Genomic DNA, 25,011 nt, shown 5'->3' on the forward strand with positions numbered 1-25,011 from the left:
CAGTTCTCAGCTTCCGAATCCTTCTAGCTTGTGTTCAACTGTTACAGCTCATATCCAGAGGTGGTACAGAAATGGCCTTCCTATTCTGAATCCCAAAGCATCATATGAGCTCCAAGTCAGACACCAGCAAACCTAGCAATGGTTTTGTTCTCAGCACGACTTCACACATGAGCTGAATGTGCTGGATTATTGTTAGGGAATTGCTTATTGGAACAGCCAGCTTACCAGTCAGGCCTTGCTTGCAGGAGAGAAAACTGTTCTAAAAAATACCTTTTAAGTACCATGTCCCTACTGACTATACTCACTACAGCTCATTAAAACTGCTTTTGAAACGCGTTTTCTCAATTTCCTTTCAAAACACCTGCTTCTGAGAAAGCACCTCAGCATTCAACACATGTGAACCCTACTTACATTTTCCCAGGAATGTGTGCTTAGTACACACATTTTTCAAGAAGCGTCACTGGATGCTTAGGTAAGGTTTCAAAAGCTTTCAGCAATGGCAATATTCATCCCATGGAAGTTCATGGGAATTCTTCAAAAGGGGTTGACTCAGCCTCGGCTGACTGCTTTTGAAAAACTCCCCTTTATCTGCTATCTTTGATGGTCCCAGAGATAAAATGCTGAAAGTTCAGTTTACCATCCTCCTTTAACACTACAGGCCTCTAAGTGGGGTCCACTTCTCCCCTCAGTAAGAACATGAAAAGCGTTTCACTCATGGCCTGAGTCATACTATATCCGAAGAGAGGCTTGGGAAAAGCAGCGGCTAAAAATCCACCTACTACTCAGAGAAGAGACCAAAGTACCAGCAAAGAGCTGGCCCTATCATCTCCCCTTAGCCATGGTTTAGCATTTGAGGCTGGAGGAAAATCCCACTGCAATACAATAGCAGATGCCCCGAAATAGGCAGGGTGAAGTAAACAGTCTTGAAAATACTTTCCAAGTCCATGGGGCGATAAACAAGCAAAGCCCAAAAGCAACACCGTCCCCAAAAGTTAAATCATTATCACTGCACATCCTGCAGGGTGCTGGGGTGGCACCAGGTGTCATGTCACATCTGCAATATTAAAAAGTCAGAACTCCATAGGGGAATAAACAAACTGGTTATTTCTCCACAGGAAGCAGGCTGTACCAAGTGTCATAAAAGCTGGTACAGAGCTCCAGGGAGATAACTGTCAGTAAAATACTCTAAATAAAGACTACACCAGAACTAACAGGAATGACATGCAGGCATCTTGTTGACTTTTATTCCTCATGTCTGTAACTATTTCTGTGGTCCACAGAATATTAGAAAAAATTAATAGATTTGGCCCAAAAGACAGAAGAGTGCTTTGTCCAAATACGAGGTGGGAAGGATGTAGTGAAACTTTTAAAGAGTTTCTCCTTCAGGATATGCCAAGGATATGACAAGGCTTTGGAGCAACAGAGGCGCTGTCACAGGATCTGCAGTATCCCCTCCCTTGCTGAAGATGCTGAAGGGTGGCAAAAATGCAGCCCAGTGAGCAGCCCAGTGAGCAGCCCATCCTCCTGATAAGTGAGAAGCTTTGAACACAGCAGGGCCAAAAATTCTGAAGAAAATTTAACACAGGTCAAACAAACGAATAGCAATAATCACATACAAGGCACAACTTGTGTATTTAAGACTTAACAGGCTAAATCATAGTTGGATATGTCCATGATGCAGCTTTTGCACAGAACAAGGATAAAATGTATTCAAATCATTCCTTGTGAAGGGATATGAGATACATACAAGCTCTGACAGTACTGAGGATGTTCAGTGACGAAATTTCTCTCTCATACAATTCTACCCATCTACCCCTGAAAGATGTTGCTCTTTTGTCTGTTTATCACGGCAAGTTCTCAAGGGGCAACCACAAAATTCTCCATAATTATCCAAGGACAGAGCACCCAGAAAACAATACCACCTTTTTGAAGGTCACACAGGCATGTTTTTACAATGGTTCTTAGTCAGAGTTTCTCAGACACCTCCCCAGAGGCTCTGAAAACCATCCCAGAGGAAAGGGGGTGATAGAGTCCCTACAGATGAAGCCAGTGTTAGCAGGACACAGTTCCAATGCCAGGAACATGCTCAGCACCTTGCTTGCATTTCAAATCAAAGACACGCACCAGCTTCTCAAAATTCACCATCAATATTTTCACTTCCCAGAAGTGAAGGCTGCTGCATCTTCCAAACCTCCTTGAAGGAAAGGGATTAACAAAACCGCACTCAAACCAAAGCAGCCCATGAGAGCCCTTGGCTGACACTACCCCCTTGGTGCTGTTGCCACAAATTTCTCCTGGGTTGGAGTTCCTCCTGCCAAAGCACACTCCAGGGCTACCAGGAGGAGCTGCAGCGGGCTGGCAGTTGTCAGGAGACGCTGCAAACAGAGCACAAGCACTGGGCTGTGCTGGGGACTGGGGAGGCGTCGCTCTTCTCCTCCATCAGAGCCCTGGAATTGCTCAGCAGGGAATCCCAGCCTGCATCTGAAGGGGATCCAAGTCTCCCAGTTGCCTACCAGTGAGCAAGGAGGACTGCCACCAGGTCTCCTCTCTCCCGCCAGCTGCACATTCAGCAAAGGTGAGATGAAGATCCTTGTCTACTTCAGTGCCGAGGTCACCATAACTTTTTCCAGTTTGAAAAAAAAACCAACACAAAACCAACAGGCCAGGTCACATTGCTTCTCTTTAAGAAGAGAAACATTCAATATTGGACTAAAGAAAAGTCAATGAAGAATTTGGTGGTGATGCTTTTCCAAATCGAAACAGTTTCGCAATGGAGGATTCAATGTCAAATATTTCAAAGCCTTTTGTTGACAATCAAGCAGAAAACTGACTCAACTCAATAGTTCAAATGACTTGACAACATTTTCCAGGGAAACAATGAACTGGAAGAAAAAAAGCAACGAAAGGCCTATGTATCATTTCAATTGTGTGATAAACTCAGACTTAGTGGTTTGGTTGGCATGAAGAGGTCAGAAAACCATCCATATTCTGCATTTTTTGCTCTATAACCTAAGAACATTCAGTGTGTCTGTAAGAACTTTACATACACACACAGGAACAAACATATCTGAAGCAAGATCAAAGAAAAGGAGAGAAGAAAAGAAGAAACACATCAACTGTCTTTGTTGTGCTGGATCATGGCAATGGAAAATAAAATAATTTGCTTCCCTTTAATTTACATGAAATATTTTCTGTACAGGCCTGTTAATCATTTAGCTTGATATTAAACAACAGCATTGTTTTCACTGTTTGTCTCCCTATTGTTCTGTCACTTGCAGTAATTTAAAACAACCCAGAAAAATCACAGACAGATGCATTGTGCAGAGGACAGATGTGCTGACCTACACAGCACTTTAACAGCTATGCCTGCAAAGTGCGTTTATGTTCTTTGCTTTTTGCTGCATATTAAAAGAAGGTTTTCTTTAAAACATTATCTCGAGAGCTGCAAAATACATCATGGGAGTAGAAAGTGAAGGGATAAATTCTGTGTTATCTGACTCCTTTTACTGTTTATTTCTCCCCTCTTTTCCTTGGCTTCGGTGCGAGGAACAGGTTCCATCCCGCCAGAGCAACCAGAATAAAACTGACATTTTATGAGTGGAAACAGTCCAAGGATGGTGGCTTATGCTCTTAACAGCCTGACATCTCAACCTCTGAAGGCAGCAGTGGTGCTGCTTCCAGTGGCTGCAGAACACCTTAAAAAGCAGCACAAACTGACAATGAAAATAAACTACGGTTGCCGCACTGCTGGAGTCTGGCAGCCCTTAACAAATACAGCAGCGCCTGGGTGTTAAAATACATAAATCTGTCATCATTACCAGGCTAAGGGGTCGTCATCCTATTCTCAAAATAAAAGAACTGTGCATAATCAGTAGGGCAGGGAGTTCAGAACAAAGTACGCCTTTTACAAACTCTCAACTGCTGATAGATGGATGTTTGCAAGGGACTTAATGTCTTTAACAGGGTACGTTTGAGAAGGAGTGTAGGTTTCAGAACTCCTGGGATTAGTACTTTTTTTTTTTCCTCTTCTTTTCCAATTTTATTGCCAAGAAGTGTATAATGTAAACACTCAGGTCTTCTGACTATGAAACCCACATTATTATAAAGAAGGAAGAATCAAAGCCTTCTAGCACAATGATATTATTCACGAAGGACAACATAGAATATGTTCCTCCTCTCATCAAACAAAAATAAATTGGATTTTAAAATAGGTCTGTACACTAATTTTCAGCAGCTCTGTTGATTTTTATTTTCCTTTTTTCATCTTTTTCTTAATGTGGATGCCAAAGACAGCACAGGAAAGGCAGAGAACCAGACCCTACAGGAATGTAAAAATACAGCTCCTCAGCAACCATACATTTTAACAGGCAACATACCTACATGCATGGATCAAGAGGCAGCATGTGAGCAATTGGTGCTGTGTACGTGCACTTACACATAAAAAAGCAGTCTCCAAAAACAACATTCAAGCTACACGTTATAAACTGGTCCAACTTGGCACTGCTCACTCTATAATAAATATTCTTCACTGTGCTTTAATTTACAAGTGTGCCTTTTGGGTATTTCTGAGTTAACTGATACCAAAGAGAAAATCTGGCTAAAACCCCACTATCTGTGGTATTTGCTGTGCAAACTGAGGACAGCAGAATGTGTGGTGGCACAAGGGAACGGGGCACGGTGCTCTGGCACAGAGCTCCTGGAGACACTGTGCCCATGAAGCTCAACTCAGCTTCCGTGGTCCTCTGAGTCCAGTGAGGCCATGCTAAATCATTCACTCCCAGCTTTCAGCAAGAAGCAGAGGGAGGAGCACAACTTCCAAGGAAAAACTGTCAGGAATAGGGGAGGACAGCAGCAGTAGTAGGGAAGTTGTAGAAAGACCCTGCTACTTGGAGAAGATAAGTCATCTTGGATGTTTGGCAAGGTGGTAGATATCTCAAAGCTGCTGATGCCCAGGCCTGCAATTAGCTTGATGTCTTCTCATTACTTGGGCTAGTAAAAGACTCCTAACTACCCTTCTGCAGTCATAGCAAACCTTGCCTGGGAATCCAGACCACCTTTGGAAAGCCTGCCTTCCACTCACATACAGATCACCAGCCTGGAGCAGGGACTGCCTTGGCTTACTCAGGAACACAGCTATTCCTCAGCATTGTGGACATGCAGATGTGGACAAATCTCTGGCTGAGCACATCAGCCCTGCACTGCCAACAGGGAAATTCCACCCACTGCCCATACGGAGGATTGCACCAAGACAGCTCTGATTAATAAAGTCAGAGGCAAGAGATGTTTTTAGCCTCAGACTGATGAGAAAAACCCAACATGAACACCACAAACTCGCTGGGATCAGAGGCTCTTTCTATTAATATCGTTTAACAGAAGGAAGCCATAAATTGCTCAGATCAAACACGGTTTTAATGTCAGTCTGCCTGGTATTGTGTGTTGCTTTCATTCCCAAACAATATTCATGCAGCAAGCAGAGCTGCAGCTTGCTATTTGCACGGGTGTAGCAGCCACCACACACTCCAAAGCATCTGCAAAGGATTGTGGGCTAAATGCATCCATATGTCCTGCATGCCTGGGATTTACACTGGCTGCAGCTCTGGTTTGCCACAGTCTGCCACAGGATGGAGTATAGGGGGAAATTATATATCCATACATATATGTATGAATTTCATGCTTACATCCATGGAAAAAAAATCTTTTCATTTCCTTTAAATTGTGAACAGGTGTTGTCACCTTCTTAACTTGGCTTCTATGTTACAGCTTCACGAAGGGAAAAAAGAGATCTACCCAAAACAGTGAGGCTTTTGTTAGCCAGAACATGATGTATTGATAAGCATACTGTAAAGTTTGTTATAAAATCAAATGAAACTAATAAAACCGAACAAAGATCTTGTAAAAACTGTGGACATTATACAGCATTAGCACTGAGCTGCATAATAGATCTGGACTTGGAAGAAACAAAACTGCTGCCCAGTTGTGGCATTTTCCAGCCTTTTACACCCGTTCACCAAGACCATCAGTCAAACCACTCAGTGTTACATTTCTGATCAGTCATTTTTAGGATAGTTACAGCTAATACTGGCACTCACATCATCACCTCTTTATGGATCAAGCTTTTGAAGAACAAATTGTTATGGGCTGTTGTGACATCAGTCTGGTGCAGCACTCATTAAAATGACAAAAACTAGTGAAATTGTTTCCCTGTAGCATTGCAGCAATAGTCACAACACCTTTTCATTTCAGCATATTTCTTTCTCCTCCTTTCCTCTCCCAGGACAGTAGATATTTTACAGCTGTATATATTGGACAGGGAGTTTGTTAGACTCTGAGTTGGATCTCTCAAATGAGGAAGAAGTGAAAAACCCCAGAAACTCAGGGGGTAGGAACACTGACTGGTTTTAGATTTCTTTTCACATGCTTGTGCTGTCCCTGAGCAGCATCAAGCTTGGCCAGGGTGTGTGTCTTTATGCCTAGGCTGATGAACACTGAGCAGGAAGAGCCCTTGCTTGGGTGAGGGCATCGTTAGTCAACGATGAGTCACTTCCAGTGGAAAAGGAGCTTCACTTCCAAGTGAACAGCTTTTAGCTACGAGTTTGCACCAAAACATGAAAATACTCACAGTTCACTGACTCCTCTACTCACTGGGACCCGTTCATGCCCATTTCCAGTCTGTTCCCACAGGCTGGCCCGCAGGGTTCCCTCACCTGGCCACACCAGTAAGGCAGCTCTTGTTCAGAACCAAACCCCTTGCTACACCTCCACAGAGGGTGACACGGTGGCACCTCATCACATGTTGATGAGAGATCCTTGTGCAATCAGTCCAGTGGCTGGGTCTTGGGAAGGCTCCCTTCTCCTGCCCAGCTCCCAAAGGCCCAAACCAATCTGAGCTTTAATTAGCACCACGACCATTACTAAGCATCAGTGGCTATGGCCTGATCCTCATCTGGTGTTAATCACCCTGCGTGTGCACAGGAGGCCACCAACGGAGATCCAGCTGCTGGACTGGGGGCCTTAACAAACTAAACACGAACTTGGGAACTGTTTATTGTCACAAGGAACTCTTCATTTCCATCTAACAACTGACTAATCATCATCAGCCATGATTATATGCCCTGTGATTGTGTTAATGGTCCCACAATGGATGGACTGCCCTTTGCACTTCATGTTGAAGTAAATGCACTAAAGACATTTTGCTAACTCCATACCATGATCAGCACAGGCTACACCACCTTGTTCTCAAATGCAAAAACTGCATATGTTCTCCCTTTATTTTTGAAGTGTTGACTCATTTCAATTTTTGCTTAGCATTAGCAGACCCTTGGAGCACACACTGCTGACTCAGGGTTGATTCACATCTTCTTGCTGAGCACATCTCTCTCTGGTCCCCAGAGTTTCTTAAGAGGCCAAAACCCAAACATAAATGAATTTGTCATGCTTTTCCAAGATGGCTGGTGGCACCTGACTCTGGGCTACAAATGTTTTCTCAGCTTTTGCACTGTAAATGAGTTCTGAGACACGGATTGATGACTTCATTGCAGAAGTGTAATGCAAACCATGTTTTACTGGACTTGATTTTTTTTTTCACACAGTATTTTCTACTACTACAAGCAGAAAAAAGAATGTAAGAATAAATATCCATTCAGACAAGGCCATGAATTTTTTCAGGATACTTACGCTGACTGTTTAAAAAAATGGTTATTTTAATGCAAATTTTTCACACATGCCTGTTATCAAAGAGAGCTGTCTTTGGACAAGCTGTAAAAAAGCATAAAATAGCAGTTGGCTCAGCAGGAAAAAGCTACTTAAAAGATAAATCATCTGATGTCAGGACAGATTCTTGAAGCAATCAATTGCAATAGACAGACAGCAGACATTTAACAGCAAATTTGATTTGTCTGAAAGTGAGATGCAGCTCAAATTCTGAACAGCCCATCAGCAGATCAGGACAACAAGCTGCCCTTTTCCTCCTGCTCTCTGCATCAAGACTTTACTACTCTACAGCCCAAATGGGGCCAGGCACCAGAGGGGGATATGAACTGGACAGATGACAGATTCTTCACCAAAATACTCCTCAAAAAAAAAAAACCAAATAAACAACTGCAGCAGTCAGAGATATAGGGCAAAAAAATAAATTCAGGAGAAGCTGTTTCTGGGACTTACATGTTGATTATTTTTTGTGCTGAGATGCACCCAGGCAAGATGGGTCCTTGGCAGTTTACAAACACCAAGTGAGGCAAGAAGGTGACAGCCCCAAACTCCTGCTGCTGCTTTTTTTTTTCCTTTGCTACAGAAAGCAGTAAGAAACATGGATGCAGATGTGAAAATGGAGACAGTTTGATCTTTCATCACCTGGCTGAGCAACTGATGCAAGAAGTATTTACTGGCAGCACCTGTAGCAATAGCCCCACATGTTGTAATGCTGGCACACCTTGCAGGATTTGGCCTGCAACACTTCTGCAAGTGAAAAGTCCTCTGTGTTGTGTGTTAGTGAAAGAGGTCATTATGTTACTGCATAAATATTTACCTATAGTCTTTCCTACAGCTGTTCACAAACAATTTTCCCTTCAGAGAATGTCCAGACTCCTGGAACTCGGGATCCTGTTTATTATTGCAGAGAGAGCAGCCATGGAGGTCCTCCAGCACTTCCATGTTAGAATACTTTGTTTTCTCAGTTATTTTAGAGTCAGGAAAAGCTCACCCATTTGGGCTAGGTTTTCCCAGGGAGGGCCTGATGGCTGGAGTGTGGCTCCATGTGTGCAAACTGACATTTTGGCCAAGCTGGCCACAGCTCGGCAGAGGCTTCAGTTACACCACCACCTGCTATTTTTTTTTCTGCAGAACATGCTTCCCTTCAGCACACAAGGTGGACAGTTTTCAAACAAGGAGTAGCTATTCAGCACTTTCTTTCTTCCTCTTTGGCCGTAAGTTTCCTTTTAGAGCACACTGGCAAGGAATTTTTTAATTATGCAGTAAAGAAACCGCAGGTTCCAACCAACCATCTATAAATTAAATAAAGTTACTTTTCACACCTTTAGAATTAATTCAGTTGAGGGGAAAAAAGATAAGATTTAATGAGCACCATTGTAAACATAATTTTTGGGGAAGGTATAGCACATTTGTTTTGATGAGCCACACATAATTCTCCAAAATAAGGAACCATTGTACTTAATAACTGCAATGTAATTAAATACTGATTAAAGTTCCTCTTCCAGCATTTGTAAATCCGTCTGCAGTGTAATTGGCATCCCAAATCTTGTGGTGAGCCACAAAAACTATTAAGGATAGCTAAGAGAGGAAATTGTAGTTTTGACTTATATTGGTAATCTGCTTTTACTGGCTTACATTTCACACAGGGCTGTATTAGAGCAGGATTCCTTGGATCTCTGGGATCCAGGCCCTGCAGTCTGGGAAGATGGGGAAATAAGCAGGGCAGAAACCAATTGCTACCATCTGGGTTGGCAAAGCCTTTGTTTGAGAATGATGATCAAAATCCCAGAATAAGAGAAGATTCACTTCCAAAAGAGCAGCTAGGAAGACGCAAGATTAGGAGGTAAAGACTTTAGTGTGTGTTATGAAGCAGGAATCGTCTTTTAGGGAGAGATTTAAGAGATTTAGACTCAACTCTGAGCCTCAGCTCCTATTTTATGTGGTCTTGGCCTAATCACCTGGTCTGCCTTTATCTCAGTTACCATCTGTAAAATCACTGCAATCCATCTCATCTGCACTTCCAGACTGAGAGGTTCTCCAGCCAGGCAAGCTGGACTCCTGTCTCCAGACGTGCACAGGCACACCTAAGCCTGCTCTGCTCGTGCACTGAGCTGGCTGGCTGCAAGGAAGACCTGTCCTGAAGCCACAAAGGGACACTCAAACAGTCTTATATTTGAATTATTACATCTCACAGAGTCCAGCCAGGGAGCTCATCTCTGCCACGTCTGCAGGACCCCCCAGTCTTGGAGGATCCACTGACCTTGTCATTCCTTTGTACAACATCCCAGATTTCTGCTGGTTCTCTGTGCTATTATGGAATACTGTGGCTAGTAAAAGTTAAATTAGTAAGAGTTACATAGCACTGAAAGCAGGCAGAGAGGTGGGACACTGCTGAATTTAGTCACAGCTCTCTGTAGGATTTGGCTAAACCATCACTTTATTCTGCTGCAGCCTCCATGTAAATAACACTGGGGTGACAGTTCCTCACTCGCCAGTGGTGTGGCAGACCTCAGTTAGAATTATACAGCACAACTCCAAAACTTTGCAATCAGCTACTGAATATTTTCCAGATATTATTGATTAAATTTCCAGAATGCTCTCACGTCAACATGAATTATATTCTTTTAAGTCCTAGTGCTTCATGAATCATTTAATGCTGTTCTAGATCTAATATCGTAACCACCTTGCCCACGTCTGACACCTGCGTGCTTTTACATGTTTGGTGTTAGCAGTAAAGCTGGAATAAGAGGGGTTTTTCTCCTTTGAAGGAGTGGGAAAATAGAGAAGCCATATGGTGCAAGAAGCCTAATGAAGTTTTGTGCTTTCCAGAGCACAAACAAAACAGCTCCATCAATTTGATCTCCATCATCAAAACTGACATGCAGTTGGTTTTAAAACACTGCCTCCTTCTCGAAAACCAACAAGGGATTGATTTTCTCTCAACCAAAAGTATTTTCACCAAGACGAACGCGAGCATCTGGTCATTGCATTAAATGTCTGGGTCCTTTGAAAGAGTAAGTCAGTGATACCTTGTGTTTACTTGCAGAGCTTGACAGGAAAGACACAAGGGGAACATTTGTTTTCAGGGGAAACTGCTGCAGTGAAAAGCAATCGGTTTGAAACGCTACATGAACACAACTGCACCACTGAAGAGAGGGGACGTAAGAAATCCATCAAAAATGGTCTGAGCAACAAGAATGAACAGGGGCACACAGTGAGATGAGCAAAGAAGGCACAAAATAGTAAAAGAAGTACTGGGTTTAGCCAGTATTTACAACAAGGATGCGTGGAAATGAATGATACTTCAGCCCATATGTCTGACACAGATTTAGGTTAAAGTCACCCTTTTCTTGGTACTCGGGGATCAATATTTGTTTGCATAGGGCTCAATCTCACACCCAGAGAGGCCAGTGGGAGCTTGCTATTTCCTTCCATAGATGCCTGATGAGGCTCTAAATAACTAGGGTTTCTGCCCAGGGCTTTTCAGTGCCAAGTATAATGAATACTATTGTTCTTAACACAATTATATTTGATAATCCAATTTCCCTGAGCAACTGAATTGGAATTTTTGTCCCAATCTTTCCTGAATTCTAGTGCAACATTTACCCTGCGCCTCCTGGCTTTTTGTTTTCACTTGCTTCTGTGTGTTACCAAGAAATAGGCAGAGTCTTCTTTGATTTACAGATACCTTGATGCCTCTGCTCTGGAATAATGGGATATGGCTTGAGTTTTAAAGAAGATAAAGGATGACACAAGAGATCAACAACTTTGGCAACTTCCACATACTGCAAAAGCAAAGCTGGACTAAGCAGTTACCGATAGCATTAATTTCTCCACAGCCAAGAGTCTGAAGTCTGTATAGACATAACTCTGTAAGACTATTTCCACTTCACCCTGTTTGTTCAGTGCAGCACAGAGAAGTGGATGATTGAGGCTAAGAAAGACGTGAACAAGGAAAACCAAATCCTCAAACTATGAAAAGTATAAGACAACTCTTGCAGCTCTATCCCACTGATGCTACAAGAGTCACCAAAGTGCTTCCCTCACAGAAGCATCTCTTTCCAGAAAAGATATTTACATTCTGGTCCCTTTCTTATAGTGGCTTGTGCAGCAAAGTGCATTCTCCAAAAATCACCCTGCTATCAGGTGATAATCCTCCATCAAGCAGCACCAAGTGTCTGCTACATGCCCTGAGCCTACAGCAGCTTCCCCTCCTGCTGCAAACAGGAAAAAGGAGAAATAGAACAAAACCAGGCCAAGAGCCAACCAGTAGGCAGCTGGAAACTGCCCTAAACTCTGTCATCACTCCCACCATCTCAGAGAAACAGAACTTTGCAGACCAGATGCTCAGGATGCTGATCAGGCAAAAGGTGAGCAAGATATCTGATCTCATCCCCCGCTTTGTAACCCTCCCCTTGGCTCCCCCAGCATCCTCCAAACACTGATTTTCACCCAGCTCTTTTCCTTCTCTCAGTCAAGCACCAGTGAGCACACTTCTGTGGCAGCCCCTGCAGAGGAATCTCTGATTACCCAGAGAAATGTCTTTGGGAGTCTTTGGAGTAGCCCCAAAATCTCATTGCTGGGCCAAGCAAGCCTTTTGAAAATGTCAAAAGCATTGCCAATGAACCCATGGTCACCGAGACAGCATCTGAAGCTTTCTTAATCCTGCCTCCACCAAGATTTCTCAGGAGCCAAGCATCCCTGGGTTACATGCCAGCTCAGAGCTTTGTTTCAACCCAGATATTATTATTCCTGAAGACACCATGCTTTACAGCAGCTCAGCACATGGATCTCCCCACTGTGCGTTTTCATACAGGCGCTCCAACATTTGTTTTGAGAGCTATCCTGTTCCAACAGCAAACATAAAGATCAGTGTGACCTCTCCTTATCACACAGCCTTTCCTGTGTGGAATTCATTGTGATCTGGACCCCGGTGGCTATTGCATCATTTCTGTTTATGTGTAACCTTTGGCACTCTGCAATCTTATCAGCCGGCAGCCGGCTGCAGCAGAAGATGCGCAGCAGCACTGCCAGCCCTGGCCATCCTCAAACACCGGAGGGGCCAGCTAAGAGTGGAGGCCAGTGAATGATTAGCAGAGCTGCTGGAGAGTCAGGGGGTAAGACAGTCAGGATGGACAGAGAGATCTCTGCAGCCAGGTTTTAGAACTTGGGGTTCATTGCAAAGGGCCTGGGTGCAGGGCCCTGCTGGGATTTGGGGTTTATTGCAAAGGGCCTGGGTGCAGGGCCCTGCTGGGATTTGGGGTTTATTGCAAAGGGTGCAGGGCCCTGCTGGGATTTGGGGTTTATTGCAAAGGGCCTGGGGGCAGGGCCCTGCTGGGATTTGGGGTTCATTGCACAGGGCCTGGGTGCAGGGCCCTGCTGGGATTTGGGGTTCATTGCAAAGGGCCTGGGTGCAGGGCCCTGCTGGGATTTGGGGTTTATTGCAAAGGGTCTGGGTGCAGGGCCCTGCTGGGATTTGGGGTTCATTGCAAAGGGTCTGGGTGCAGGGCCCTGCTGGGATTTGGGGTTCATTGCAAAGGGCCTGGGTGCAGGGCCCTGCTGGGATTTGGGGTTTATTGCACAGGGCCTGGGTGCAGGGCCCTGCTTGGAGCTGCCAGCCACAGCTCAGAGCAGGCCCGAGAGAAGAGAGACAGGGGTAAAGAGGATGAGAAGGTAAGAGAGTAAGAGGGTAAGAGCATAAGGGAGTAAAAAAGCTAAGAGAGTAAAAAGGGTAAGAGCGTAAAAGGGTGAGAGAGCAAAAGCGTAAGAGAGTGAGGTTCCCTTTACAATACAATAAATCTTCTTCTGTATTGAATATTCTAATTCTCACTAACCAATCTAGTACAATATACAAATCTTATAGCATTTACATACTGCCTATAAGAATCATTACATTACCATACTGTGTTACATTTTAAACCCTAAAAACTCCTCTTTGGGCCCCTTCTGCCAAGCTGGCAGGGGCTGCTCTGACCCTTGGGCCTGTCTGCAAGCAGAGGGTGTTCTTTCATCAAAAGGGCATCGCCTTCAGCCCAGCCACACCATTGTTTTCCAGTTGTTCAGTAACTAAGGGATCTCAAACCTTGCTTTCATTTCAATTTCCCTTACAGCTTCTATATTCTCCAAATCTTTTGCCAGGCAATCATATCTATAAGGCTTTCCTGTTTCACCTTCCCCAACACAGCGCAAATCTGCAATCTCTGGCAGCTGCATGGAAATGAGCTCTGTTTGTGGCCCCAGAGCAGGCGAGGCCTGGCGGTGCCCGGCCGCACTCACCGATGACGATGAGCGTGTAGTTGACGTTGGCGCTGCCGAAGCCGTTGGTGGCCTTGCAGATGTAGGTGCCCGCGTCCTCGCTCTCCACCTCCTTGATCTTCAGGCCTTGCTGGAGGATGCGGAACCTCGTCCAGCCGCTGTGGATGGTCCGCCCGTCCTTCATCCACATGGTGAGGGGCGGCGGGTCGCCCTCCACCGGGCACAGCAGCTTGATGGTCCTGCCCAGCCTCACGGACTGGCGGTGAATCACTTTGTCAGCGATCCTGGGGGGGCCTAGCAAAGAGCAGAGACAGCAACAGCTGTTATGGCTTTTGCCAGTGACGCAGCACTGATTCAAAGCTGTGTCATCAATCCGGCCATTACGCTGACTGCTGTACAGAATAGAAGGTGCTTACCAAAAATCACTTCCAACCAAGGCTGGAAATGTCAGCAATTACAGAGACTTGAAGGTGCAGCTTTGCAGCTCACGCTAACCCACCAGGGTAGCCTGGCTCTGAGGCTCTATTGCTTTTCCAGCATTTTCCTGTCACAAGAAGGAGCCCAACCACAAACTTTCCTGGTGTATTTGGTAAAGAAACTGTGGTTGATTTAAACCTAACACCTATCTTGAAGGTAAAATTAGTAACAGGAGTGGTGCTTACAACAAAACACTGCCCCACACCCCCCAAATGTTTTAATTCTTTCATGCTGTATATACAGTAATTCCCTTTAATAGTCACCACATGGGCTTTATCAGAGACACATAAGCTTGCAGTTGTTGAACACAGAAAATTCATTGAGTAGTGCTTCAATAAAAGACACAGCTCAGCCTGATATGTTAACATTGCTTATAGTCCAAAAGAGGATATTTTTATAAATTTCCTTAGCAACCCTGCCGGTTTGACCCACTTGACAAATATTTGCTCTTTGTAAAAGGTGATAATTTCATACAAAAGAGAGTGTCCCTGGAATGTCAGACTAAAAACACTGTTTGCCACATGATAACAGGATGCACTTGGACAGGCCAACAATCAGAAAAAAGAAGTGATAAAGACTCCAGCGGCAGGAATGCTCCCATAGCTGAATTCCAATTGAAATTCCTTCCCAAGGCTCTGAAAAGTTGAGAGACTTTTTCCTGCATCTGCCTTTTCTGCCTTTTCATTAATTGCACAAGTTCTCTACACAGATTGCAATAGCGGTGCTCTTCCCAGAATAGTCTATTAATGGGTGTGATAATAAGTGCCCTGTTCTTGCACAAGGACAAAATGTTTTGCTAAGAATTGCTGATGCTGAGTTGCACCCAAAACCCACAAGATGTTTGTGGGATTTGGAACTGTTCCCTCATATTTTACTCCTGTTCCTAACGTTTTGCAGGATTGGACCCACAGGGAATAAACTACAGAGCTCATATTTGCACTTCCTCGTGACTAATTCCTATTATTCCAAAGTCTGCTTGATTTTTCCTCAGCATTACCGAGGCAGTACATACAGTCCAGCTCCTGAATGACTCCAGAGCTGCTGTTGCAGTTACTCATGTTGAATCTCACCCATGAATTTTGCAGCTTTGCTGGTGAAAAGAAATGCTGCTCAAGCTGAGAACAGAGTGGTGAACTAACTTATTAAAGAGTTTAACTAAGAGGCTGGTTAAATCAATGGGTCTGAGGCACACTCAGATTCTGATGAACTCCTAATGACCCGAAGTAAGGACCTTGAGAGCACTTATTCTGAAAAAGTCAGAGATAACAAAAAAAAAACAAAGAAGGCAAAGATAACACCCACCCCTTCACATCTTCTGCAGTTACCTGTGGGACAGATCATGGGGGTGATGGTATCCTCCCATACTCCAAGGGAACTGGCAAAACACCTGAGAAATCCTGCCTGTCCAGGTGTTTCTAAAAATTCCAAATCACCCTTATGTTCTTCACCTTGTGAGATTTCCAACCTTCTCTGTGGATGGAGAGACAACCCCAAGACCTTCTGAATGCTGGTCTGACACAAATTGCATTGCTGAATATTTTAAAATGAAAATCCACCCATGAAGAGGGGCTCTGTGTGTTGCCTTTGATAAGGCAGAATTCACAAACACTGGGTGAGAATCTGCCCCCAGTTTCTATTTCCCTACATGAGGCACTCACTGGTGCAAAGGAGCTGAAATGCCCAGACAAGTCCACAGACTTGCTGAAATTCTGGGCTGGCCCTTGGAGAGGTCCCTTTCTGACTCAGAGCCCTATCAAACCAAGTCAAACTTTACGAGTAGCTTCACTGCAACCTGCCTGTGAGCCAGGACTCTACTTCATGCATATTCAAATGACAAAAACAGATCTATAATTAGTACTGGGAAAAAAAATGCTTGGTGCAGGGCAAGCAGGGACAGTGGGGAGAGGAGCACTCTCCTCCCAGCTTGGAAGCCTGCTGTAGGCTCCTTCAAAACCCCTTTCCTTCCGACACTCATGGTGACTCCTGATGAATTTGGAGACCTGGAGGAATCAGATAGTTTCCCAGTCACGTCATGAGCTCCTCTGGGGCAGCCTGCACAGGCGGGGCTCCTGATGGCACCAGAGTTGCCTCTGGATCTGTCACATGTTTGGGTCAGTGGTAAGCTTGGTCCTCCTAAATGCCATTTTCCTTTGACTGACCTTTCATTCTGAGGAATTGTTGGATCGGTCCCTGTCACAGGATCTATCCGCAGACCTTTATGACATTTAGAAATGGGTGCGTTTCTCAGAGCCATTCGGCCTTAAAACATTACTGCAGCTCTTCATTAGCTCCTCCAGCAGCTTTCTCAGGAACAGGAATAAAACCCTCCCCTCACTCTTTTTTCCTGCTGTGAATTTTGCCAGATACAGCATGCACTTCTCAGTAGTGTACGGCTCTAGGACAAAGATGATAAGGCCTTGTTTCTGCTGTAAGTATTTCCATTTCATTACCTACCATCTTTGCATTAATAACTTTCTGCTCAAGCTGTACTCTCTGGAATCAGTGTTCTGATGTAAATATCAAGCACCATGGTTATTATTGCAATACGGTAATTTACTACTGTGTTTACAAAGAACCACAATATAACTCAGCACCTTCACATACGCCAGAGGCTTCAGACGCCCTGGCAAGCCAATGGTAGCTGGACCTCCTGAAGCTGGGCTACAGCAAGAATAAAATATTGATATCATCGGGATGTCAGTCTCTCTTTCTCATGTACAGGCATTCATTGGGTCTTATTTCACTACATATCTGCAGAGCCCTGCCTTGGGACTGCAACAGTGACGGATGAATGCTTTTCCAGTCAAGACACACTTTGGCACATCTCACCACTCTGCACCATCAGAGGCATCAGGGGAGGCAACAGAGAGCGGTAAGTTTGTTTTGCAAAAAGGCCCTTCTCCAATATCCTCTGGGCAGCGGGTGCTACTGACACAGAGCTGCCTCACACACTATCTAGGCAAATCTGCACTATCTAGGCAAAAATATCTGCCCCATCTAGGCAAAAACACCTTCCCCCTCTGAATCCAGATATTAGGCTGCTCAGCATTACTCAGGTTCTCTTGGAAATTAAAGTCCAAGGTTTCTCTGTAGCAGTTCCATCTCCTACTGCATGATAAAAAGATGTAGTAAAAACATGCTGAGCCAGCCCATTTCCCGTGCGCAGCCCCGCTGCTGACAGGAGCTCCCCACCCTCCAGCACTGGTCCCTAACATGCCAGGGGGTGTCCAGGAGAGCAGAGTGCCCAGCCAGCCCTCCCAAGGCGCTGCTTTGGGATTGTCCCCGTGTGTGACCCCGCAGGGCTGGGGCACGCGTGCGCTCACAGCTGAGTGCGCGGTGCGGGAGCGGAGCCCAGCACTCGGGCCCTGCAGGCTGGATACACATCTACAGCTGCTCAGCCAGGCAGAATCCCAGGAAAGCACCTGCTGCTTCACCTACAGCTGCCAGGGAGGTAAAAACAGCCTGAGCCCTGGCGCTGACTGACTTCCCATCCCTCGCCGCTGCCGGCGTCTGTCCCGGGCTCTAAGGCAGCAGTAAAAGGCAGATGAAATTGCTGCTCAAGCAGCCAGAGCCATGATCTCTGCTGTCCTGGGCTCAGCTTTGTGTCGTGTGCGAGCAGAAATGCTCTAATTGAGCGCAATACCCTATGCTGCTCACTATAGCACTGCTCCTGCCTTGTTTGTAGGCAAGGCAACACCCCAGGAGCTGGGGAGCAAAACCATAAGGGATCATTCTGAAACCTGAAAACATTTCATTAAACCAGGCTGTTAAAATAGTGACTTCATATATTTACCAATGCAAAATTAATGCTAATATGGATCATCTTTCTGGCCAGGGGGAAATGAATCCTGTCAACTGCAATGCGCCTGCACTCACAGGTCAAAGCTCCTGGACCCTTTCAAGGTGGAGCAGCAGAGAGCAAGTGCCCTCTGGCCCTGAGTGTAAATCCTGGAGGGGTCTCTACACTGTGCTCCCCCAATTTCTTAGCCATTAGGCAGTGATTCTTGGAAACATCCACCTATTTTAAGTGCTGAGAATCTCCAATTGGTGATGCTTCTGAACACAGCATTTTCCTCCTGCAGTATTTTTCATGGGATATAGGCATGAAAACAAGGCTCTAGGTAGATATTCCATCCAAGATTTTTAGGCATTTTTGTAGTCAGGAAGGGAGAGGGAACTCTTGCAGTTCTCCACCAGGCAAGGACAGCTCTCTATGGCCACGGGGCACTGCTTTTAAGCCCCATCACAGCGGAGAGGGCGCAGCTGGTTCTACAGCCTGTCTGAACAGAAGGAGCTCGCTCAGAAAGTTAAGCCCCACCTCAACACAAGCCCAGTGGGGCAGGTTTTCCTAAGTCCTCCTTGTCCTCAACCCAATAATTTGAGAGACTAATTTCTTAATATTCTGTCTGAGGGAGAAGGGTGGGATTTGACATCTGAGGATGTGACTCGGGAAGAAGTGATGAGAATGCAGCTGCCGTCGTTGTTATTCTTTCTCCAAACACAAACTAAATATAACTTTGCCCCATAACATTCAAATAATTTTAGTTACTAGCAGGGATCATGCCTGGAGTTCCAAGGGCCAGGGTGCAATCAGGCTTAAAATATAATTTAAACAACCCAGAACCTACATTTTCCACCACTGCTTGTAGTTTCCCCATCTGCAAATACATATAAACACAACCAGAAAGAAACCAACAAGCTCAGCCAGATGCCAAGTTTTCTGTTCAAGATCATATAAACTCAGTCAAACATTAACAAGGAAATGCCATGATCACCTCATTTGTTTTAAATATTTCTGCTCATATACATGCAGACAAGTGTGCAGATTTATTTGCCTCATTTACGAATACAAGCAACTGGAATCCTCATTCTGTTCCATTATATAAAAGACAGACTCTACACCTGTCTTGCTGAACAGCTGGGCAATTTTCAATTTATATCCACTATCCTACACCACAGAAAAGCCCCACTTGCTGCTCTGCTGCTGACACTGCTTTACCAGCATTCCTGCTCTCCTCCACAGTGCCTTGGGAAGGGATAGTAGCTGCCATTTCTCGGCAAAAGGAGTTATGTAAAACCCAAGAAAGCCTCTTTGCTTTAGCAAATAGCTATTTCCAGGAAGCAGCAAAAACAACTTCTAGAAGTGTATTTAAGATGCAGCAGTGGAATAGCCTGGAGCTTCCTGTCCATATTTCTCACAGTCAAAAACACACACACATGTAATTATATTTTCCTGGGCTACACTGCAAAGTTCATGCACTCATTCAACTCATACATGCAGTAAACATGATTTACAGCTCTGTGTGAAAACCCTCTAAATATATGGTGTTTTGATAGTGACTCAAACCCAGCACTATAATTTAGTAACACCTAGCAGTGAAAGCTAAATGATTTCCCACTCCACATTCCTAACTTTCCATGAACCCCTTTTTACTGCTAACCTGGGGAGGAGATACTGCTTCTGCAATTGTTTGGAATTATCTTTGCTATTCCTACAACTAAACTGCACACTAATATCAAGCTTCACATATGGTGAACGCACCAGCACTGACCCATGTCCTATGAGACCATTTGCCATCATACAGTTCAAAGTGAACTTTATTAACACATTAAACATAATTACAAAGAGGAAATTCCAAGGAAGGTCAACAAGCCCGGACAGTTTCTTGGAATGGAAAGTAATTTATAATATCCACATACTGTATTGTAAAGTTTATAAAGAAGTTAAATAAGTTTTAAGAGCCCCATGGGTTATATATATTCTATTATTTAATACCAAACACATTCACTTTCTATGTAGATAAGACTTCTTTTGAAGTGCTGTGTTAGCAAATTAGCAAAGTCATTCACAATGAAGCACCCAAACAACCCATCAACACATGGAATTAGCATGAGGGGCTGGAGTGCCACAGATAGTGTATGTCCTATGAGGAAAATAGAGTAAGCACAGAAATGCTTCATTTCAACAGTGAGACAAAGGAATTGGACAGAGGTTACCAGCCAAACTGCTCATTTGGTGGAAACACAATCTCTTACACAAAAACTTGAGGCAACATTTGGCCTTCACCATGCTCATCATGGTAAAACCTGAGTTTCCAAAGTCTTTACTGCCAAGGTGGTTCACAGCAAAGTGGATTTCCTTTACCTTTCTAACACTTCAAAACGTACACAGGCAGCTGGAAAGGACCACCTAAAAGCCATGTTTGAAACACACATCCAGAGTTGCCTATCTTGGGGTACCTGCTGCTGCAAAGCGGGGCTGGACAATTCCTGCTTACAACCAGAGTTTCACCTCTTCTACAATAGTTTAACCCTCTCTGCAAGACCAGCATGAGGATTATGCACCCACACTCTCTGCATATCATTAATACCATTATTTCTATTGGCATTCAGGCTGCAATGATGGATGAACGGACAGAGGCCTGGCTCTGCTAGGACAAACTCTACCAAGGAGCAAATCCCACAGGGAAGGCATTACAAAGCAGTGTTGGGAACAGCTTCAATCAAGAGGAGTAGGTGTTCCTGCAAGAGAGGAGCTCTTGGCTCTCTGCACAGTTGGAAGCCATTACACGGAGAGCAGAACTGATAAAAATGCTTTTTAGAAGAGATAAAAGGATGAATGCGTTGCCCATGTATCCCATTAACTAATGGAATAAGCAGTTCAAAGGACTGGTGAATCCAACATCTTTTCATATTTTCAAAACAAAACAGTTTGCATTTCCAAAAGGTATTTGTTAGCCAAGTAAAGTAGGGGTCAGCGTGGGGGTAACTGGTCCAAATGCTTTGGTATGTGACATGAGGAGATCAGATTAGATGAGCTAATGGGTCCTTCTTGGCTTGAAAACATAGGCGCCCACAGACAAAAACAATGCTTATCAAAAACAATCAAAAGATTAAAGAAAAAACCAACAGCATCTCCGTAGAACAAAGACTCTGAGCGAGGAACACAAAAACACCACAAGTATTTGCTGACCAGCCCTGATGGCTGGTCAGGCTTAGGTTTGGAAATCATGGACTGTTTGCAGAAGCAAGCTCCAGGCTTGGGTGCATGGCTCAGCCCAACAACCTGATGCAGAAAACAGTTTTGCAGATCCATTTCACAGCAAGTGAAGCGCCATATCTTCCCTTTCTTCCCTCCCTCTGTGGTAGGAGTTGCTTTGCTGATGAAATGGATATTTATTGATAGCACAAAAAGTACCTGCCATATTTTAACATGAGTAATAACTAGCCCCTTGTGCAAAGGCTGCCAGTAAATCTCCTACTCTAGATGTTCCAAAACTAAGAAAACTAGAATATCTGGGAATGTGTTCCATTTAATTAAGTGCCCTGCATACACATTTCACTGACATTTAATAAAATACTTATTGTATGTTGAACAATTGGCACTTGATTATTGCTTAGATTTATTAGTTCAACAACAGTAGATGAGACACGTATCTCTTATGTAGTTTCTAAATCCTTTGAGCATATGTTTCCAATAATCAGTTGGTATTTATTTAACATGAAATTACCATCTTATTAAATTAAATGTGCATGGGTGACATTCAATTTCAATTGTTGCCGAACATTTTTTCAGCAGCAAAAAATAGTAACTTTATCCCTCAGGTTGCAAGGTAGCAAAAGCAAAGGAGAGTTAGGATTACTTCAAATTACTTCTGAAGAAACAGACTTCATGTGCTGGAAAGTTTCTAGCGTGGAAGAAATGATATTATTTATTGTTTCTCAAGTGCTGCCAGTGGGATTAGTGTGGGCCAAAGGAGAGGACTAATATTTCTACTCAAATGCTAAAATATACTGACGGTGCAGTTCAGGTATGCAGCTCAATGGATAAGCAGAAAACTTTTCTTAGAGAAGAGATAAGTACAACAAAGGTGTGTTGGCACACACACCCTCACAATCTATCTCTTCCATTCCCATTCAAGAAGGCAAGCCCATCTAAAAAATGTCATTCCTAATTTGTTGGGCATTTTTTCAAAAGAAATGGCCTTAAAACAAGGCTTCAAGGTTTTAAAATTAGAAGGGGTTTTTTTTGGTTTTTTTTTTTGGCCTGCTATTTCCAGGAAGGACAAACTGCCTAATTCTGGAAGAAAGCTAGAAATCCTCTGGCTTGAGGGAGGATCCAGAACCCAAGTGAAATTCCATAGCCCCAACCTGCTTTCTCCAAATCTAACCCAAAGCTCCACCATCTCCACCACAGGTCACAGAGGGACCATTCCTGCCAACACAAGACATTTGTTTGCTTCCCATAATCTCTGGGAAACAATCCAGTCAGGCAGCCCTGAATTACCTTCTGGGTTGGATCTACCCAAATTTTAACATAAATACCATTATACTGTGCCCTTCCAACTGTTTCCCAGCCATGCAGATCCTGCTTCACAAGCCCAGCAGATTTTCCAGCCAAATCGCCCACATCTTTAAGACTTTCAGTAAAACAAACCAAGTATTCCACAAGACTCAGTTTAATTCACTTTTTTTTTTGGTAACAAAACTCCCCTTCGAGCCAGCAATAGCAACCACATTCCAAATCCCCAGATTCCAAAGATAGGTGTTTATTTCTGAGACAACCTGCTCTGATTGTTGTCCCCTTCTTTGTTCCTCCTCCCTGCACACAGCATTTTGTCACCCATCCATTTAATCTGAACAGTTCCTAGAAAATAGGATGCCCAAGTTCACGTTTGGTGACACAGACTCCCCTTGAACCTTGGTAGTCAATATTTAACCCAGTCTGAGCAGTGTGCAGGGTTTAATAAGTAATTAGACGTTTCCCTTATGGACAGGCTCTTGTGTGAGCACTGTGCAAGCAGGAAATTGTAAGTGTCATTGTTTATGTCTGCAGGAAAACAGAAACCACGATGGTTGACTCCGTGCCATGCACAGGAACGATGCAAACACAGACCTTTAAATAACTGGTTTGCCTTCCTGCTAGCCCACAGCAGCAAGTTTTCAGCCACAGACTGACACAGACGCCTTTTTCACTTGTATCCAAGGAACTGGCTTTCCTCAAAATACTCTTAAAAACCTTTTTAACCAGAATTCACTCTAAGGTATAAAAGTGGAGAAGACTTTAAACTCTTCCATCCACTGCTTGTTCCTACTGGCATTTCCCAATAGCCAGGATGGAAAAGGTGTGATTAGTGCACTAAGAACTCAGGAGAAAACCATCTTTAACACTCACTCTCGATCATGAGACGCTGCCAAAGCGTCATGACGTTGGGAAATCAGTGGCAGTGCCCTGCATGGCAAGGCTGCTCTCAGCCCTCCCTTCCCTCTGCCCTCGTCTCTGGGGGCTTCTATGTTTGGTCACCACTAAAGCGTGGTAACAACTGTTTGATGGTGACCACAAAGAGCTAAACATTGTGGTATTTAAGAACTGGAGATATTTTCAGAGGCTTCTCTAGAACAGAAAGCATTTCCAGCTGAATGGCTGCATAGCGGGCTTAGTATGGAGAACTGTTTTCCTATGAGAAAATCACATTTTTGTCAAGATGGAAGACTTTACCTGGTTTTCTCTTTGAAAGAATTTTGCCTGGTTTTCTCCCCTTTTCAGCTTGAGAAATATTTTGTGCAATAATTTTGGCCAATCAAAGTAAAACACACGCAAGCAAAAAAGTTGTGGTTTTAAAAGTATGTTGACTAAGCAATGGTAATATTTTTTAAATTGGTTGTTGTGTTCCTAAAATCTGAAAACAGAATTGATTTTGGACAGTAATAAACAAATATATATATATATTTTATATATATATATGTGTGTGTATATATATGTGTGTGTGTGTGTGTGTGTATACATATGTCTGTGTGTATATTTATATATGTAACTTGTCCTGCTCCGGAAGAAAAATTAAAAATAAAAAGACAAATCTTGCTCTAAAAGAAAAATGCAACTCACCTTTAAGACAGCAGCATTTTAAAATCTGCCTGAAACCATTAACTGCTGCCCTACCAAAACCTCCATGGTAGGTGTGATAGGAGCTGGCTCTTTCTCTCTGGATTAAACTCTCATCATAAAGGTCTGCCTTACATATGGCTATATCAGTGTCATAATCTGGACCAGAGACATACTTTAAAATCAATTTTTGGATCTTCACCACCAATTATACTTTGCTTCACATCACGAAGCTGTTTTGGTGCACACGGACTAAGCTGCTTTTGTATGAAATTGAGCTGCAAGGGGCATTTAGTTCTCAGAATCAGACTAAAGCTATTCTGAAGTGAAACACTCCTCTGAAATGGAGGTGCCACATCCTCAAAACCAAATGTTTTGCTTTATAGATCCAATCTTCCCAAACCCCACCAGCTGCTAATGCAGACAGTCAGCAACTGCTACCTGGGCCCCAGGGAAACAAAAGCAGAAGCTGTCCTCTGGCATTTCCATTAACGAGCACTCAATCTACATGACCAAACTGGAGCTGATCCAGAATAAACTCCCAAAGTGCCTTTAGTGTGAACATCGCCTCGTCAGCACCAAATATTTCACTTGAAAGATTTGTTCCTGTTGTGCCATTCTACAGTCTAGTTTATACACACCTGTACATCACTTCCAGGAGGGGAAAATACTTGAATGCACTTTAAAAT

At 43.8% G+C, this 25,011-nt stretch overlaps 1 protein-coding gene across 1 annotated transcript in view; it reads right to left on the bottom strand.

Moving 5' to 3' along the window:
- The window catches only part of FGFRL1 (fibroblast growth factor receptor like 1), a 167,014-nt gene that overhangs the window by 69,948 nt on the left and 72,055 nt on the right, over positions 1 to 25,011 (bottom strand). Inside the window, exon 3 of the mRNA XM_054293232.1 lies at positions 13,984 to 14,256. Within this exon, the coding sequence (XP_054149207.1) occupies positions 13,984 to 14,256 (273 nt within the window). The remainder of the gene's footprint in view (positions 1 to 13,983; positions 14,257 to 25,011) is intronic.

Source organism: Melozone crissalis, unplaced genomic scaffold (assembly GCF_028551555.1).
Source record: "Melozone crissalis strain CALT ecotype California unplaced genomic scaffold, PUWL_Pcris_2 ptg000132l_1, whole genome shotgun sequence".
Taxonomy (NCBI): domain Eukaryota; kingdom Metazoa; phylum Chordata; class Aves; order Passeriformes; family Passerellidae; genus Melozone; species Melozone crissalis.